The sequence below is a fragment of the Zosterops lateralis genome (assembly GCF_965231275.1).
Source record: "Zosterops lateralis genome assembly, chromosome: 3".
In the NCBI taxonomy this organism is placed as follows: Eukaryota; Metazoa; Chordata; class Aves; order Passeriformes; family Zosteropidae; genus Zosterops; species Zosterops lateralis.
Genome location: NC_139764.1, coordinates 27,443,286 through 27,463,940, shown reverse-complemented (window position 1 = coordinate 27,463,940; position 20,655 = coordinate 27,443,286). Strand labels below are relative to the sequence as shown.

Sequence of the window (20,655 nt, the reverse complement as noted above, 5' to 3'; positions counted from 1 at the left end):
ATATATATATACTTTAGTGTATTCTTGTATTAGCAAAGACAGATTGTATGTAATTAAGAATTACTGTTAATTGTATTTTGGTTCTATACAAAGTTGATCATGGACAATGTGTTCTGCCTTAAATATTAATTGTCTTCTTTTTTTTAATTGTATAGTGTTTTGGCTGGATACAATGGTACTATCTTTGCATATGGTCAGACAGGCAGTGGCAAAACTTTTACCATCACAGGAGGAGCAGAACGTTACAGTGATCGAGGCATCATTCCCAGAACTTTATCTTACATTTTTGATCAATTACAGAAGGTATGGAACATTATTTTCTGTTTATTTTTAATGTCTGGTTTCAAATATGTAACTATTGCTAAAGGTTGTTTTTATTATAGTGTTGGTGGAAGTCCTAAAACTAATGCTGTAAGAAAATATCTAACTTGACACGGTATTTACTATATGCAAGAATATATTTGTAGTTGTTTTGGCTACTTGTTTTATTGCAATAGTCTGAAAAGAATAGGCATCACTGTAGGGTTTTTTTTTTTAGTTTTAAAACCCAGGCTTTTTTTAGTTGGTGCAGCATACCTTCAGATCACACAAGTGGTTCTCCTTGTCTAACACTTTTATCAGCTCCACTCTGGTTTTGTATTCCACGCATTGCATTTCGTTTTGATTTTCTATGCAATGAAATTAGTCAATAAGCCAAAGGATGTGCCAGAGTAAGCTCACTGATGGTTTATGTTTATTATGTTTGTGAAAAAATTCATTTTCTTTTAGTGTCTGAAATACTTACATGAGTGAACACAGTCAAATATTCCAGCACTTTCATAATTTTAGGAGGCAAAAGTGAAGAGAGGAAGAGAGGAGTTTGGTGTAATTTATGTTTTTTCTCTTCATTTACTCCATCAGGCCTATGACTCATTAATCTTCATATTTTAGCAAAGCTATTTAATTAAGCCAATTTAAATATTACTTGACATTAACATAAATCATCCCACTGTACTTTTATACTCTTTCAATCCCATACAACAGAGTGTCAGTCTGTTTGAATAAGGGTATATGTCTCAGTCACATTAATATGCCCTGTCTCAGGAGGGGTTAACAACAGTTAGTAATTACTTTGGCTCTTTGGAAGTATGGCTTTGGCAAGTAAGTGTACACAGCATATGGCAGAGGCACAAAAACTTGCCATTGTGGGAGAGGAAATGAAGAAAAACCACATGATGGTGTTATGTTAGACCTTCTGCTGTACAACCCCCATGGAGGACTTTTGTTGTGGAAAGTGAACAGGTTTATCGTGTAATTGCCAGCAACAAACAGTGCCAACACACTAACATTCTTTTCTAATGTTAATTATGTAATAAAAGCAAAAGAGGATGAAAAATAACTAGTGTGTTTTTCACTTTCTCAGCACAGAAATACGAATGTTTCCATCTTCAGACTGGGTTTTGGATCAAAATCTATATTTAGTTATGCTTATAGGCCTATTTCAATCGTCCTGCTTCCAAATCATAGTGTCATATAATTTTTTTTCTTAATCCATTTAAAAGAACCTCTTCTTGGTGTTTTATCTGTCCTCTTGCCTTTCTTTTCATATCTTTGTTTCATTTCTTTGTACCTACAACTGTGGTTTGGAAGGTGCTCAAATAGTGGACAAGAATCATTTGCCTTCTAACCCTAAGTAGGATGAAACAGGAGAAAGTGAAATCAGGGACATGAAATACAAGACTAGTTAAGCTCTTAGTTGGACAAAGACACTGCAATTTGAAACCAAAGAAACAAAACTTTTTACCCTAAGTGAGAAGCAAATCAAGCCCTTTGCTTTTAATAACATCTCCTTTTAATTTAGAAATTCTCCTATTTCCACGGCATCCTGTTTGAACTATTACTTACTACATTTTTTCCATCCATCTGTAGTGTATCTTTTTAATTATGTTCCTTGAAATAGTGAACTGTCATAACCAACTAGAAAAACCATGGGAAATAATTACTAAATGAAAGTGACAAGTTATATCTCAAAATATTTTGTAAAAAAAAAAAAAAAAAAAAAAAAGTAGTGGATTGAATTATTAAATTTCTACTGTGGGAGCTTTTGCAGTGGCTTTATCTGATGAAAAGAAGTGACTGATTTTTCGTTCTTTTTTTCTTTAAGTTTGGAAATCATAGCCCGCTATTTTGAGGTTTATGTTGTTTGGATTTGACTTTTGGGCTGGGGAAAATTCTGTCTGCAAAAATCAGTTGCGTTAAATTACTTTTTGGCAATGTAATTTACCAAAAGAATTGTGATTGCAGAGAACAGCTGACATCATACACAGTTCTCTAATGTTTTGATGAAGAGAGTGAAAAGCAGTATGTCACTGATGTTTCTAAAAGAAGTAAATCTTATTTTTGTTGCTGTTTTTACTTTCTTTTTGTTTTGTTTTTTTTCTTTAAACATAGTCTTTCTATCCATAATATGAGCATTTACATTTTTATACTAACATTCCTTTTTAGTGCAGAAGTGAAAAATGTCATGTTGCATAGTTCTCTAAGCAGTTCCCATGTTCTAAGTACATACGGACTTTAAGTACACAGAATCAATTAAAAATTGCAGACTAAACTCATTGGCATGGTGGGGTTTTGTGGGGGTTTTTTGTTTTAGTAAGTTTTGTGTGTGTCTGTTTTGGTTGTGGGGTTTTGTGTTTTTTTTCCTTCCTTCTTCTTATGCATATGGTAACACATAAAAGCATCACAAATTGAACATATGCACCATACCCAGGAGAAGGAAAAGTGACAAAGTGAGAAAGTGACCTAGAAGCCGTAGAAAAAAAAATTTCTTCAGATCTACCTCTGACTTCTGTTTATAGAACTGTTTTCTTTCTTTTCTTATCCAGGATAGCAGTAAAGTGTACACAACTCATGTTTCCTACTTAGAAATCTACAATGAATGTGGTTATGATCTTCTGGACCCAAGACATGAGGCCTCCAGAATGGAAGATTTGCCGTAAGTAACAAGATTAGAAAAAATCATCAAAACCAAGATCAATCATTTTCATATACCCTATTACCTTGTTTGGGGACTTTTTGAAGTTGTGCTACTGATCTCAGTGTTAATTTAATCAGAATGCTTTGTTTTCACAATTTTTTTAAGGGTGCCTTGATATTCTTTATTTTGTGTGTATGGAGGCTAGGGAGTAACCAAAGGTGAAAGGATTAAAAGTGTTTGTTGCTATTATGCAGAAGAGAGCTCTTGCAGCAAGTGACAAGGAGAAGGTGCACTTGTTTTTCTCATGGCAGCCTGTCTCTTTGTATGACATGTATGACTGTGTGTGGCAGAGACATGTAACAGGTGGCATTTCCTTGCAACAGTAATGAGAAAATCTCCCTGCTTCTACTTGGACCTTTTCCTTCAAGGATAATTATTTTTCTAGAATATGCAATTATGAAATAAAGTAAGTTATACTGTTCTTTGGAGTTTCTTGTGGAACTACTTTCTAGCTATATTTCCTTCAGGATGGATGGATGTTGTAATAGTTGTCATTGATCAGACACAAGCACCTACTAATGCTTGGAGAAGGATAGTAAACAAAGGTTTGTAAGTCATGAACGCCCCAACTGGTGAAGTTAAAGATTTCTAATTTATAGGAAATCCAAATCCTAGTCTCCAAGTCTGAAATAATAGTTTATAGTCTGTGTTATTTTTAAATAGCTAAGCAAACACTAAATTGGCGTGAATAAGTGAGTTGTTTACTGGACTTGCAAGTGCTCTGAAATAATGCTGGGCACCATGAATTTTATCACTCAACCTGACAGCAACAGACACTTGTAAACAGCAATGAAATCACTGCTAATACAAGAGCAGGAAACATACTGAAAATTTTGAATGGGGCAATAAAAGAAAATCAGTAGAATTTTATTTTGAAATAACTAATTACGTTATTCATGTATTATCAAATCATTTTATTTATTAAAAAATCTTCCAAGACAATATTTTATTGTGTTTAAATGGAGCTTTATTTTTCCACACAGTATGGGTTGTCTAGGACATGTATGTATGAAATAATTTTCAAGACTGATCTTTATAAAAGAATCTAGTCCAGAGAATAGGAAGGCAACAGACAAAGGGTTGGACTGGGCTGTGAACTGGTCTAATGGTTTCAGTTTCTTTACCCCAAACATGGAAGTAAAATTTTGCTTTATGACACATCAGAGCTATGATGACTATGTTATTTACCAGTGTCTTTCATGATGAAGTTTAGGATTCTAATTTAATTTATTACCTTCTTCCTGTGGCATGCAGAAGAAAATTTTAATCAGAGGCTACTTTGGATAATATAATTTAATTTCTGTGTCCATTTTTACAGTATGTAAAAATAGCGCGTTACACTTTCTTTTCAACTTATTCAAGTTAATGCTATTTATTCAATTTTATTGCATTATTAATTTCATTTATGAAGTTATTTGAAATATTTTATCTGAATTCATTCCATTTAACATTTTATAAGAATGAATTTATTCAATTCAAAAGAAACTGAATTTTAATAATTTACTTGCAACTTTGAAACATATTTAGGGTCATGTGGCCTGGGAAATATGTCGTATCTTTAAACTAGATACTAAATATTTTCTAATGATTGTGAGTTTTAGAATCCTCCAATTAGTTTATGTATGGTGAGTCAATTAAACTAAAGAATAACTCTGTGTTGTATATAAGGTTATTTTAAAAAGTAAATGTTAATAGATAATTTGATTGTAAATTAGCAATAAAGCATGCTGGGATAATCATAATTACTTGCAAACTTAGATAGTGTATATTACTGCAGGATGAGTTTTAGTACAATAATAAATTTTCTTTGCAGAGTAACTAATATGAATAAGTGCTTTACGGTTTTATGGACATTATTATTTCCACTACATCATTTGTCAATAAAATATGTTCTGTAAACTAAAACTATATGTACATGACTTATATTTAGCATGTGTAAAAGTATTTAATGAATAAAATATGTTTTGTTTGTTTTTTTAATATTGTAGTATGGGGATTCAAAACTTAAAAATATATAAAAAGGGAGTAAAAGTTGCAGGTATGGGTAGTTGCATGATTAACCTTATTTCAATTACTTGATTTTTTTAATGAGAAAGTAGAGGTTACATGTAAGATAAATAGTAATCACATATTTTAAAATTTATCAAGTGTTTATTACTAATATTTTTTTGAGAATTTTTTGTGCTTAAAACCTCTTAATATTTTGGTGACAGTAAGCAAAATACAAAATAATAACTTTGTTTGCTTGAAAGCCTGTATTTAGTAAGAATATTAAAAAGAATTTATGTTTTTTGTACTTTAAAGGTCTCATATTATGCATAATTTTCTGTTGAACTGCACAGTGGATCATATAAGCTTTAAGCACTATAAAAGGCAAAGGCAGTGTATTCACTCTAAATTCTTGGGTAAATATTAGCAGTCAGTGCTGATACTTTCCTAAAACTTTAAGATGAAGAAGGAGAGTATTGAAAAAATGTGTAGTTTTAGAAGAATGAGCAAAAAGATTAGTTAACCTCATATAATATGTAGACTGTTCTGGAACAGTATTATTATCCATATTCTTGCAAAAGAGGGAGATATAGTTTGAATGAAAGATAGGTGCTTCTGACCAGCAAACTCTGCATTCTTAGCTTTATGTTACCAGTTCAACATAAGGACTAAACACAGATTGCATTCAGGTCATAGAAGTTATGAAAGGCTTGTGGATATACTACAGGCTTGATGATAGTACTTGAAAAATGAGACATTAAATTTGTATGTGACGCTTAAGGCAAAGTGAATAATAAGCATTTTTAAAATTGTCCATTGCATCTAAACATTACATGATTAGACTTGGAATCTCACGTCCTGAAGTTTTGTGTGTAGCCATTCTTTGCATATTCTGCAGAAATTTTCAGCTTAGCACTACTTACTCATTTCATCTGGGTCTGCCAGATGAGAAGGCAAGAGGCTCTCACAAAAACAATCACTACTTTTCTGGAAATAAGTTCCTGACAAATGCATGAATGTGGGCCATATATAGGTGCATGTCGATACATCCATCTATATATATACATACACAGATTCCTACACAGAATTATGTAATTATTTACATATTCATGCATATGTAGGGATATGTATACATAGACCTATTTGTATACATGCATACAGATATTTATATATGTATACATTAAAAGGTATCATATTTCTAATAGGTACAGATATTTCTACAACTAATGTTGGTTTTGAAATCCCAATAAACTTCTATTTTAACAGAAAAAAAACCCCTAGTTTTGTCGATGTTTAGTTGGAATATTACTTATAACCCACAGAAAGTATCATTTGATATATACCTTAATGTTTGACACAAAATATACTTTAGTTTACAATTGTAGCTTGTTTTATTATACAAATCTGACAGTGTTTTAATTTTGTGACACTGTAGATGAAATCCAGCATATGCAAGTGCAAAAAAAATTGAAGAATATTTCTTGTTAGAATGAAGAAATTGAATTTAATATTGACAATCTAATGCTGTTTGTAGCTGTAGAGAATCCCATGTTCATACAAGGAAATTATGGTTGTTTTCAACACATAAAGGTATGAAATTATTGCTATGAAATAAAGCTGGTAGAAGGCTATTAAATACTTACTGCCACCTTATGTTTTCATAAAAGTTTTGCAAGAGTGTTCACATTAGGAATACTTTCCTGAAGCTCTCAATTTATTGTGCATTTGTGCAAGAGCCTTTTATCTCCAACAGGTTCTTGGTAGTAGTGTATTTGTAATTCATGTAACCTAATGTTACTGAATTTCACTTTGGTTGCAACCTACCAGTAAAACTCTTCCTAATGTTGTTATTTATTCAGAAGTAAGAAATTTCTTGATATCATATATAACACAAAAGTAAAGACTGAGGTTATAGAATCATTAGTCAAGTATGACTAGATTAATTCATTGGTAACTAATAAGTTACTGCTTTACCTGTCTGATGGCAAGTGACCCTCTTGCATGTGAAGGCAAACTACAGTTAGTGCTGTTTTTCCTTAGAATGACAGTCTTAGCTGCAGTAATTGAGGAACTACTTGGCAGAGAGCTCAGACCACTATTAGTCCAGTGATGTGCCATGGGGAAAATGGAATCTAAACTTCTAGTCAGCAAAAGAGATTCCCCATTTTTGTGTGAAGATTCTTTAAACTCTTCTTTGAGAGAGAAATGTTAAATTTTTAGTATGATGCTGTCTGACTTTAAGAAAACCACACTTTAAGCTGAGAGCCAATTAACTTCCAACATCAACAATGATGACTACATCAATATATTATATTAACATGCAGAACTGTTATGTTCCATGGGGTCAGTGTGAAATAATTTCTCTTTAAAGCAAAACCTGTCACTGAATATTGGTAAATTACCTCAAATAAGTTTATATTCTTCTGTTTCTTTACTGCCCTCCGAGGGCCTTGAGAGTTACCAAATTGCTGACATGGAAAGCTAAACCAGCTACTATAATAATTCCTATTTTCCTTAACAAAAGAAGATAAAAATAAAATAAGGCTGAGGGAATCATTTTCAACATATGGGAAATATATTTTATTCAGTCTGATTTCTTGATGCCGAAAAACCTGATTCTCTCCTCCAGTCTCAACAGTGTTAAGGTCAGCTCTTTTTAATGGTGGTATGTAATGGCATAATGTATGGCAACTATGTAATCTGGAAACTGACTACCAACCATAAACCTTCAAGAGCTATAGTTTCAGTGTTCTGAAAATCATCAGTATTTTAAAACTTCTACAGCCAATAATATTAGTTCATTTTTTTTTAATTTGATATACATTCTTTCAAAATTGAGTGTTAATTTTGTTACTACTGAATACCAAAGGTTAAGAGTATACAAAGTTTTGTAAGGTTAGACTTTTCTTTTTGTTAATGAGGCAACAGCTAAAAACTGTTTTGAATAATTTCTTCTAAGATTATGATTATTTTTTTATTTACAGTTCAAACAAATTACAATTTAAATGCATACAATAACTTCAGCATACAAGATATATTGGTTATTCAAATCCATGTTTTATGTTGGTTTCCTGAAAAAGAGTATAAAGTCCAGTGAAGCTTTTTAAAATTAACTTTTCTACAAGCAATTGGTGAGCAATTTCACTCATTTCAAAGTGTATTTAACAGATTTTTTTTTCTTGTGAGTGACAGTATTGAAGTTATCTGAAATTCTTACAGATTTTTGTATGTTTTGTTCATACATGAACCACTGATCTCGTTTCAGTTTTGATTTCTTGTTCTACATGGTGGGGTGAGGAGGAGAGAGAGAGAGTGCACAGCTTTTTCCACATCTCAGTAAGAAAGGTTTAGCAACAAATGGCTTAATGGGGTAACTGCTTTGGTAAGACAGAATAAGAGAAGGAAGATAGGTGGCAAATAAACCTTGCATCCCATCATGTGTTGGGTGCCCTGCATCCATGCAGCATTGGAGAGAGACTGAATGGATTTCCCCATGGCACACTGCACAAGAGCAGTACAAATCCTGGCCATGAAGGGAAGGTCTCTCTTTTGAGCCTTTGCATAATTTCCTTACAAGAAAACAGCTTCATTCTAGAAGGTGTTCTCCATGAGAACTCAGTGAATTTATCCTGCAGCCAAGGGATCTGTGTAGCACATCTCAGGCTAAATGGCCTGCTGTGTGTACAGCACCTCGCAGGCTGTGCCTACTCAGGTTCACTATTACATGAATCATTAACTCCTAAATATGTAACAGTCTCCAGTCATGTCTATAACATCCAGAACAGCCAAACTGTGTTTTTGTTGTCTCAGAATCCTTTGGAGACAGTGGGAAGGATTTCCTATCACAATATGACATGTCAAGCAAAGAGTCTGCATGAGCACTTACTCATCTCATAGTTCTGCCATGTCTCATAAGGGAGATTAATTATGCTCTAAGTCTCTACTTGGATGAAAAATCAAATCTGTGTGCTGTTAAAAGTTGTGCTGGTAGCTGAATAACTTTGTAATCTTGCCTCTTCCGTAAGTGTTGACTTTGTCCTCTGCTGTGGTATTCAGGGAGTTGAACTTCTGAAAGATCATCTTTTTGGGATGATACATAAGATGATTATCCTGACCATTCTTTCCTAAAAGCTACAGTTCCTTGCCGTTTTACAAAACCTATGTGTTTTACATATATGTTTTACAGTTTTACAAAATATTACCTGTATCCATTGATTTTTTTCTGTTCTTCTAAACAGACTCCAACATGCATACTTGCTGCTTTTCTCTTTTATCTTTTTTCCAAATTTTTTTTGCCTATATAGTCTCCTCTGTAGTCTCATCACAATGAAGTAGTATCATTATATCCTGCTCATGTATTGGCGTAGAAGTCATGTATCTTCATATGTTGTTTCTTTGCATCATTATGATTGATTTTTAAATGTTTAGCAAGTTTTTGAGATTATTTTAGATTTCTTCAATTCTAAGCCCTAGAGACAGATATAATAATAGGAAACTTGACTTTTTAAATGGTCCTTTTTTCTCAAAATATATTAAGGAGGTTTTCTTATTATTATTTATAATACACAAATTAATGAGGTGGTATTCTACATTAATCACAGGAAGCTTTAAGGTCAATGTTTGCCAGAAACAAGAATTTAAGAAATTAAAGCATTCAGTGTGCAAGGCTCTCTTGCACTGGTGGCAGGTCAATTGATGCGGGGAAGGGCACAAGTTATTAAGTGTATACTGTAATCAGGACCCCTCTGGGCTTTAGTGTGTGATGCACACAGATGGAGACAGAATACAACTTGACATTATCAAAAATTTGATATGCAAGAGCAGAATTATACTCTCAGGTTTATGCTTTGAATAGGGAAGCTGAGTTTTGTGATAATATGAGAAATGTCATACTACCACACAAAAGTAAGGCTAACAGTGGGAGGCAGTCATACTTGGAAAAGCAATTATTATGACTAATAAAGAAGCCTTGTGTTTACTTTTTACATGCAAATTTTTTTAAAAGAGTGAGGGCATTGCAATGTGTTCAAATTATTTCTTTATTTCCATTTGAGCATTTTGACCATCAGACTGTGAACTACTCCCACAATATCTAAGAGTAATACTATGGAATGCTGCTTTGATGCTCGATTTCATTCTCAGTTTGGGGTGGGGGTGGAAAGTCAAGTAAAGCAGAACAAAACACAATCTCTCTGGTTTTGAAGCAATTTGAAATAATTAGCATGCAAGAAGTACCTACTGATAAAAATTCAAACCCCATACTCCCTCTTGTGGTTTATCTTGAAGAACATGAAAATATATTTATATACATATATGTATACATATAGGTGTTTATGTATAGATAGAAAGTATTATTTATACTTCGCAGAAAGTAAAGTTTTGGTTTAAATAAAAACAACAACTTCCAACTTTTAAAAAAGTTTTGATTTGTTCTAAATTGTATCAGAGCCTGTAATTCATCCTGAAGGACATGTTATTTATCCTCAGATTTAGTGTACTTCTGTTTTAACAGATTCTTCTCTCTGAGTTTTCCAAATCCAGTGAGGCAACCACTTGGACTCCATGTTGGATACTGTAGAATGTCCCAATGAGGAGACCCTAACGGGTACTCAGTAATGCCACTAAAGTTTAACTGCCAGTAATCATTTTGAAAGAAAAAAAAAAATTCCTATGTTAAAGGATCTTCAAAGAAGTGAAAAGGATTTTCAGTAATAGCAGCTCTTCTGGAGCTTTTGCCATATCCTTGCTACTTGCATCCAATTCCTTTCTGAGAGCTTTAGTCTTATAGAAGTGTAATTATGAACATTTCTAAGAGGGGAAATAAATAAAATCATTCTGTTAGCTTGCTTTTAATTTAAGAAAGGGATAATTTACAGTTGTAGTTACTACCATTTAAGAAGAATGAAAAGAGAAATAATCTTGACAAATACAAAGTTATTAGAAACATGTTGACTACAGATGTGTTGATTCTGAAATATTCCATGCTTATTTGTATGTCAAAATAATGGTATGCTTTGTGTATCATCTCTACTTGGTAGAGCAAACAAACCCCTATGTATTATTTGTTTGGGATGATTCGTCTAATCTCTTATTCTTGAAATTTTACTATATCTCACTAAATAAAAATTCCAAAGCTTTCTCTAAAATCTAGAATTTTCTTATATTCCTTTTCTATGAGAAGTTTCTAAATAAAGGAATATAAAGGAGGTGACAGTAAAAAAAGAAATCAAAACTTCCTTTAATGTTTATCATTTATTTTTCATGTTCTTTCATTATGATTGTGTTTGTGTTTTAGATTTCACCTTTTAGGTGCAATCAAAATGAAAGTATGAAACAACGTCATGTTAAAACTCTAGTTTTCACTGTTGTTTTTATTTTGCATGTAGAAAAGTGACAATAATGGAAGACTCTGATCAAAACATTCATCTCAAAAACTTGTCTCTTCAGCAAGCAACCAATGAAGAGGAAGCCTTAAACCTACTCTTCTTGGGGGACACCAACAGAATGATTGCTGAGGTGAGATTTACTGCTTCAAACCTCAATGCCACCACAGTTAAAATGGTCAAAATCATCTCTCCTCCTCTCTGAAATAAGATGTATATTTTAGAAATCCTTGGGCATAAATTGTATTCACTTTTTGAGTGTATTTCCACAATTAAATTAAATAAGCATTTCTCTGATGATAGTGTTCCATAGTGGATCTGATTGGTAGTTCTTGATGTCATAATTTACTGAAAATCAAGTAAGTAGAATTCAAAAATTCTTGTAAACTATAGACTGACTTTTGAATGTTACATGTATCAACATACACAGACATGTGAAGATAAGAAAATATGTCCTTGCAAAGCATTGTCAAACATTCCCAGTAAAGTTTTTTCTCTGGAAGTGTTCATCACCACATTGGATGGGGCCCTGAGCAACCTGTTCTAGTGGCAGATGTCCCTACTCATGGAGTGTGAGGAGATTGTGGGTCCTTTCCCTAAGGTCCTTTCCAACTCAAACCATTCTATGATTCTATGATTAAGCACTCAGTTGCCTTTGAAGTACTTAATAAAAGTCCGTTCTTTTTTTTCCTACTTTTTGCATTAACACATGCTGTTATATGTGAAAACACAAAACAAACAACCCCCGCATGCAAACAAAAACCCCCAAAACAAACAAATAAACAACAACAAAAAAAAACCCACCGAAACCCCGAATGATAGTTCAAAGGAAATTCAAAATAAATATATGCCAATATTCAAACACAGAGGTGTTTTTACTGATTCTGAAAAATTCAAATTAAGTGTTTCTGTATCTGACATATGTAAGGTTCTTTTTTCCCTTCATGCTTTGATATGGAACGTAAATATAAACAGTGAATTGTATAATATGAGCCCTGACAATGTGTCTTCACTACAATAGAGTTGATTCTCCTTTAGACCTTTTTGGGTTCTCTTCCTCTGTATCTCCAGAAGGATATATCATAAATCATTGACAAGAAAGACACTTATAGTATATGAATAGTCAGGTAGTTCTGTGTTCCTGCTGGATGACCACATACACCTGGACACAGGGGAAGAAGCATTTGATTACAAAATGTAATTAGGGAACACAAATATTTGTTCTTTCTCGAGGATGACTATTTCAACAGTTACGTCTTGAGAGGTAGGAATATATTAAGGCAAGAGATAATCAACATAAGGGCTGCTCATAGATCTGAGCATTGAGGCAAGGAACCACTTCATGATACTGAAATAGAAAAATTCATACTGTGTGGAGGACAGAAACTTGACAAAGTGTAATAGAGGAGAAAAGGGTTAATCTAGAGATCTAAGGAAGAGGATTTATGACATCAAACCTAACTTCTGTGGAGATCCATATTTTTAAATCTTGAATGATAGTACTTTCTGACCTCTGAAGATTAGAACCCTCTTAAGTAAATTTTAAAGAAAAATAAACAAGATTAATAAACCTAAATAGAAAATAAAGTAAAATAAATGCTGGGTTCATATTTTTTTAATGATGGGTTTGGCTGTAGAAAAAGTCAGATGACTGTCATGGATCGTATATGAGATCTGTAGCCCCTAAAATTGCAACCTAGTCCCTTAACCCTGAATAACTCTTCTTTGAAGAGTTGACTCTTTTGAAAATAAAAATGACAATTTAATTTCTGCATTGCCTACATTAATGCAGTCTAACTTGTGGTTTGAGAGGTGCATCTTTCCCTCATCACTGATTGTGCTAAAAACAAAGTCATCGCAATATTAAAAGTATTTTATAGGCAAGATTAGTTCATTCATTCATTAAATTTCAGAACCTAGGGGAACTTTTGTAACTGAATGCTTCTTTCCCAGATGTAGCTATATATCCCAAGAGAAGGAAAAAGAAAGGAAACTAATCTAATTTGTGTAGGATTCCTTTATCAGGCAATGTACAACTGATCCTTTGCTCTAGTTTTGATGTGTGCTACGAGTTGTGTAAATGGTAAGATGGAAGACATTTGTGCATGGACAATTCATAAAAATCCAAATAGGAATTTTTTGGCACATATTTTGTGAGAGAAATAGGCAGAGATTAAAACCAGAACAACTGAGTCTCTTGTTGGCAGCTCTACTGAATGTATGGACTAGATTTTTGTTTGCTTTTCAATAAAGCAGTTTCTTGTTACATGTGCATACATAAGAATCTGCAGCAGCAGGTTATAAAATCTCAACTGTTTTCTCATATTTTCTATCTGTTAAGACAACTTTATTATTTCATTTCAGTATCTGAAATGCATGCTGAGGATTTAAAAATCAAATTTGCAATATAAGCAGTTGGTAGCAGCAACATCTCAAAAAGCTCCTCTGTGAAAATAAGTGTTTGGCTGTTTAGGTAGTGTTCTCAAAACATTTTATTTTGGTATACTATTAATATATTTTCAGCTGAAGTGGTCTTTTCTAAGTTCTTGTGATGGGAATCTCATATGGCCTCTGTCTTTTGAAATAACCTGCCAAAACCTCTGTGATTTTGAGAATTCTTAGTGTTTTTTTGTATTTCTTTTAAAGCAGTAAAATAAGGTCTCTTCCCAGGGATGTGCAACAATTTCAAAACTGTTAAATCCTTTTCTGAGATTAGTATGTCTGAGAACTGCAGTCGCATGTACAGTTAGAGTTTATTTTTCCTCTAATGAAAAAGTACTTTGCTTTATGAGGAAGGAAATGTTTCAGTGCATAGTTTTATACCTGTAGCTCTCCATTTTTTAAATTTGGGACACAGTGAAAACTGCAAAGTACTTGTTCCATCATTTAAAATGATTGAAGTACACTTGGGGCAATCACTAAGCTTTTGGAAATGTTTAGATCTGTTTATTTCAAGAGAGAATGAAACTTAATGCTTTAGGGATCGCTTTGGAGAACGACTTGTGACCTGTGAATTTGAACTCATTCTACTTGTATTTATTGTATATTAGTATTCTCTTGAATATATTTAGAAAGTTACTGGTAGTGTTTGACTGCATTTTTTATTGGATGACATAGAAAAAATAGGATTTCAGTGTGTGAGCGTATGAGATTAAATGTTACTTTTGACAAAAATGCATGCTATCTGGGTTAGTACTGCAGTCCAGAAGAAATTGCAACTTTCTGCTTTCCTAGGTTCCTCTTTAGTGTCCATTGTTAACTTATTTCCACTCTGACAAACCTGTTATATTGTATTATTAGCACCAAATGGCATCATTATTTCAGCACAGGTGTTTTCATTTCCATGTGTGGTAAAAAAATTACTAGTCATACATACTGCTTTGAATAGTCCTTAAAATGTTTTGGGATTTATATGGATAAAAGGCACTAAACGTAAGCTTTAATAATGTCTTCACCAGGGAATATTAATTACTTTAAAAGTTACCTTTTAAAGTTACCTATGTGGTCTTACTATGAAACTGTACTTGTAGTTAATATGGAAAGATAAAGTATTGCTTTCAGGAAGTGATTGCACCTGTTCTGATCCTTTTATTTTCATAGCAACAATTTTTCAACTTCAACTATGACAAGTGTACCTAAGTACAACTGAGGAGCCTTTTCACCTCTAACATATTATTTAGAAAGCAAACTAAAGACGTACTGAGGTCTCTCTCATCTACCAGATACAAGGACAGGCACCTGCCATTCTTCAATTTATATACTCTTTATAGCATAGTTCTATTGGGACCAGTGCAGTTTATATTCATTAGGGAAAGATATCCCTCCAAACTGTGAAATCACTGTAGCTGTCAGAACATCTTCTACAGATATCCCTCCGGTTGTAGCATGAGATTGGAGAAGATTGATTTGATATCAATCTTGGATGCTATCAGTACTTCCTTTTTCCCCTTGCTCTTCTTTGAAAAGTTCAGAAACAAAAAAAAAAAAAAAAAAAAAAAAAACCTTAAGAAGAAAAAGAAGATTTCCTTAAAAGAATATTTTGTACGTTTTCACTGTGACATTCTTTCAAAAAACTGAACACTCAGAAACATCTTCTCTTTATACATTGGCTAGTCACTAATTCACTCATGCAGGAAAATCATGTTTTGCTGTCTAAATATTTTGATCCAAGGAAGAAAAGATTCCACTGGGAACAGTATAAGTTGCCAAGTGGAGATGGGCTGAACAATGGCATTTATCACCTGTGAGATTGTTTTGTCCCAGTGGTCCTGAACTCTTTCTTGTATTATCTCTGTCAAGAGTGTTTTGGCAGCTATAGAGCAACACATTATCCTTCCAGATAGTAGCAACTTCTGTTAGTCTAGTAGTGATTTTCAAACAGCTTTTCATATGTCTTTGTCCTATTTACAAAACTTTCTCTTTCTTAGATCCTCAATCCTTCAGAACTCTGTTTAGATCAGTAGCATCCATTTCTGGCTATTTTTAGTGAAAACAACATTTATAATAGCAGCTGCAACAAATACAGGGTTTGGGAAATACATAAATTCCTGTATAGGGAAGAATTTCTGCAGACTTTTGCTGACTCAGGATAGGTAAGAATTAGATTAACATGGACAACTTAGGTTTCAGCAAGTTTTTGGGTGGTTCTTGATCCTGTATTCCTTGAGAGAAACAACTCAAAAGCTTCTTGCAGTATGACAGTGATGTAGGTTCTCATTTAAGTAGAATGCCTTCTTGCAACCATTGTATAAATAGACGTAGTTGTTAAAGTCACAAAGCTTCTATACAATTTATTTAATTTCAGCAAACACAGGTATATTTTCATCCTGGAAAAAAAGCAAGACTGGCTTGTATGGCTTGAAATACACCTTGTACATATTTTCCATGGTCAAATGAAATGCTGATGCTTTACCAAGTCATGATCTTAAATGTTACTGAATTTGTCCTTTACCACAGCACAAATGGGCAGCAATAGATGACCTGGCATTAAGTCCTTTGTAGTGTTCACGTGATATCACAAAGCATCTGAAGTTTGCTTATGTGGTTTATGATGTCACAGAATTCCTGGAAAAAATTATTCTTTATAAGTAACTGCTGCTCCTCAGTTGTTCTATATATAACTCTCACAATAGCAACCATCTGCTGAGAACCAGGCCACTCCCCTCTTTCTTTTTTTTCCTTCATCACATCAAATTAGTGTGAGGATGATTTCATATACATATGGTTTAAATACTGCAAACAAAGCCAAAATGAACTCTGAAAACCACTAAAGGAACATTTTAGTAGGCTCTGAGATACTGTCCAGAAAATGTTATTTGTTTTCTTTTTTCAAACTTTCTAAAAAGATGATTAGTGATACTCAGAAGTGGCCTATGTAAGATAACAACAAAATAGCAAAAGAAAAGACTTGATTTTGGACTGGAGATGCTAACAAATCATCATTTCTGTTGTGTGCTGTGCATCTACTTGTGTGGTAAAAGTACCAAAGTGTGGGGGAGATTATGCAATTAACCTTTCATGGTCACATCCCATTTAACAGTTTAATTTTTTATTGCTTGATGCTTTCTGCAAGAGTTCTAACAGAGCTTCCTGTATATGGGAATTGCAAAGCAGATATAGAATCATACTGCAAAAAGGAGTATTGGTGTCTTGAGTAAACCATGGTTCTGCTCCGAAGAAGGACTTTACAAAAATATCACTTTGGGATTCTAGCCAATGACTTCCAAATAGGCTTCATTCATTTTTCCATTTACGTGACAAAAAGAATCTGTGGAGAGAAAAGCAGTGGAATTTCTAATGACCAGTCCAGCCAAATCTACTTGGAATATGCAAAATAATGTTGTGGCTAGTGTATTGCAATAGACAGTAAAAACCTTATAGACCAAATATTGCCACGTGCTTGTTGGAACTCAGAGTCCTGAAATTATTTTCTTTTAGGATTTGATTTTTTTCCCCCTGTTAGCATTAAATTGGGGTGACTAAAAGCACATTTTGAAATACTTGAGGTTTTGCTGCAGTGTAAATCTCCAGTTTATTTAAGAAAACTTATTCAGAAGTATGATGATTCTTCAGATTCTGTGATAGCAACATTTGCTTTGTGCTTCCACCTGTACTGATATTTGATCTGGCTTAGATTTGTCTGCAGGATAATGTGACTGATGTCATATCTGTAGTACAAAATATCAGTTCTGTCAAGGAGAATGTCCTTAAATATTATTTCTGTTGTGGATTTTTAGCTGAAAAAAATAAAATACCCTGTCCTGCTTCAGAGAGCTGCAAAAAAAAAAAGTCATAGCTGTCCTAGTAAAATAAGTGAAGCTGGCTCTGATTATTTGTGGAATCAGAATTGCTGAATAAAGTATATTTTCACAGCATATAATTTTTCTTAGTATAACTGCATTTTAAGTAAGTTTGGGAGTGTTTTCTTGCTTGACACCTTTCCCTCAGCCTGTTTATTTTCATTCCAACACTACCACTCACTTCCTCTTCATTTGCCCAACATCACCTCTGAGGCCAGCCTACGTGTGACTGCACTCTGATGCTCATTTCACAGGATTATGAATTCCAAATTCTTCATCTGTATTGAGTAATGATTTTATTTTTTAATTTTTAATTTTTATTTTGAGCTGCATCAGCCAGATCATTTCCCAAAAAACGTTTGGTTGTGTTGGCACTATTAAGGCTGAAAAAAAATGAGGAAGTTGAAGTGAGGACAATTGAACCAAAAGGTCCATATTAGGCCTCTTAAATGACTGTTCAGCTTCATTCTTTCTACTAAGAGCTGTCCTTTCTGGATCAATAATAATATCTTCAATGCCTGCAATGGGCAGGCCATTTTAAGAGCTGCAGTGTTGCATGCTAAAGAAGATAATGTAAAAAAAGGCAATATGTTGGTATAGCTGGTCTGAATCACAGGATAGGCCTACATTAAAAATTACTGCACAAGTAGCAGAGGAATAAAGTACAGACAAGAGATTAATATAGACAGTATAACCAGGATGTTTTTTGACTTTTTTCAGCAGCTATAAATAAGTATAGATTTAGTTGCTGACTCAATAATATTGATTTATTATTTTACTACTCTATTTTTTGCAAGTCGAGCATTTATGTCCTAAAAACAATGTAGTCACATTTGTTATAGTTTATGAATAAAAATACTGTCTGTATTCTAAACCTTTAATCTCCATATATAATCTAAAGCTTTAGCTGTTTATAAAATGTGGATTATGAGGAGTCATTTTAGATTTAAGTTTCTAACAATGTCCTGATAAACAAAAAGTGATTTAGATGCTTAAAGGTTTTTATATGTTTTTTAATAAAAATGCATATGCGATGGCATGTGGTAATTTGAAATCTAAAGTTAAATAACTGAGAGCTGTTTAAATCTTTTGGTTCTACATTTCAAATATTGAGAAAATCTCTGAAGTGATGTTAAGACTGCACATTTCTAAAAATTGACTGAGAATTTCTATGTTTTAAATTAAGGAAGTGTGGCTGTAGTTATTCCAAAACAAATACATTTAAGGCCAAACATTTTATGAAAACTCTATCATGCCACCTAAAAATCTGATACTGATTTTACCAAATAGAATTTTTTCATAAAAGTAATAATGCAAAAGTCTAAAGCCTTATAGGAAGTCCTAGTCCTCATTACAGTGGTAACTACCTATCAGAAAAAAAAACAAAAAAAAAGAACTGAGTTACCAATGGGGAAGTTAATAACTTCTCAGGAATCAGCATTCAATGACTTTTTCTCCAGTCAAGCTGCCCTTTTCTAGTATTCCTCATGTAGTAAGGCCACTTGTTTTGGTGATGTTAGATTATTTTGGAACAACTTTATTGCTTACAGTACAATTTGTCCAGATTAAAGTTTTCCAAGTATTTGTCCAGAATGTGAATGTCAGGTAAGTCCTTTTGGGTTCTTTTTGCATGTTCATTACAGGTCAAGTAGCTAAAAAATTAGAAAGATTATTTCAGTGGCCAGATTATTGAGCTATAAGAAGCTAAATTTATTTATCCACTGAACATTGAGAGGTGTTTTTTTTTCTTGTGATTGTAGACACCAATGAATCAAGCCTCAAGCCGATCTCACTGCATTTTCACTATTCACATCTCCAGCAAGGAACCAGGATCTGCAACTATCAGACGCTCCAAGCTGCATTTAGTAGACCTTGCTGGGTCAGAACGTGTTGCAAAGACTGGAATTGGAGGCCACTTACTGACAGAAGCCAAATATATCAACCTGTCATTACATTATCTAGAGCAGGTAAAATTGAAACCTCTAGAGTAACTTCATTCCAATATTCACTTAATCTTGGGATATTTATTGCAGTTTTTAAAAAATCATTGAATTGGTAGATCTTCCTTTAAAATAAAATATTTTAATTTTGGGAAAACTTTAAAATTAAGCAGTAAGATTATAGTAGGTATACAGGGTCGTATTTCCAAAAGAGTTTTCTTGGTTTTTTTGGAATACTAAAAATATTTAAAAGATTTCAGCTATATTTCTGCTAAAAATGTTCTTCATAATCTTCTTCCTCTTCCACAGCTGGGATCAGGGTGTATCTCTGAAAAGAAAGTGCTGGAGCTTTATTTGGTCCAAGCACTGTAATATGGTAAATTATTTGACTCCTCTTTCATGTGTTGTTTTATTACCATACCAATTTAAATCTTTGATCTTTTTGAGACAGAAGCTATCATTGGTAATATATTTATGGATTGGTTACCATAATTGGATTTTTACCAATAGTACCCATAGATGTAGTATAATAATAATAAATAAAATATTTATATTGTTATTATTGTTATTATTATTATTAGTCTTCATGAATATTTGTCGTGCAGCTGTTGTTACTAAAAAGATTTAGCCTCTTAATTTAAGGTGTACTAAAATCCCTATCCGCCACTGTTGCTTTTTGGTTTTCCCCTTCGGAAAAAGCAAATATTGAGCAAATAGATTGCTCCCAACTAATCTTACTCATTTAAAAAAATATTATTTCAGACAACATCAGTAAAAGGAAACTTTGAAGATAAGATTTCCAGTAGAAAGATTTTGTTAATTATGACAATTAATATGTGTTTTACAATAATTAGATAATTATTAAGTTAATTATTAAAACAATTATTTTAATACTATATATAAAAATATATTTTTAAGACTTTAATACATATTTCTCCCTGATCTACCATGGTGTTTTATATGGTTGATGTTTATGAGGCTTACCAAATTAGGATAAGAAACACTTGTCACTGAGTGAAATCTCTTTT

The 20,655-nt window shown here is 33.0% G+C and overlaps 1 protein-coding gene across 1 annotated transcript in view; it reads left to right on the top strand.

Annotated features, from left to right (window-relative positions):
- Positions 1–20,655, top strand: part of KIF6 (kinesin family member 6) — a 154,490-nt gene that overhangs the window by 15,045 nt on the left and 118,790 nt on the right. Inside the window, exons 4-7 of the mRNA XM_083858420.1 lie at positions 156–303; positions 2,865–2,974; positions 11,392–11,521; positions 19,448–19,654. Coding sequence (XP_083714546.1) covers positions 156–303; positions 2,865–2,974; positions 11,392–11,521; positions 19,448–19,654 — 595 coding nt within the window. The remainder of the gene's footprint in view (positions 1–155; positions 304–2,864; positions 2,975–11,391; positions 11,522–19,447; positions 19,655–20,655) is intronic.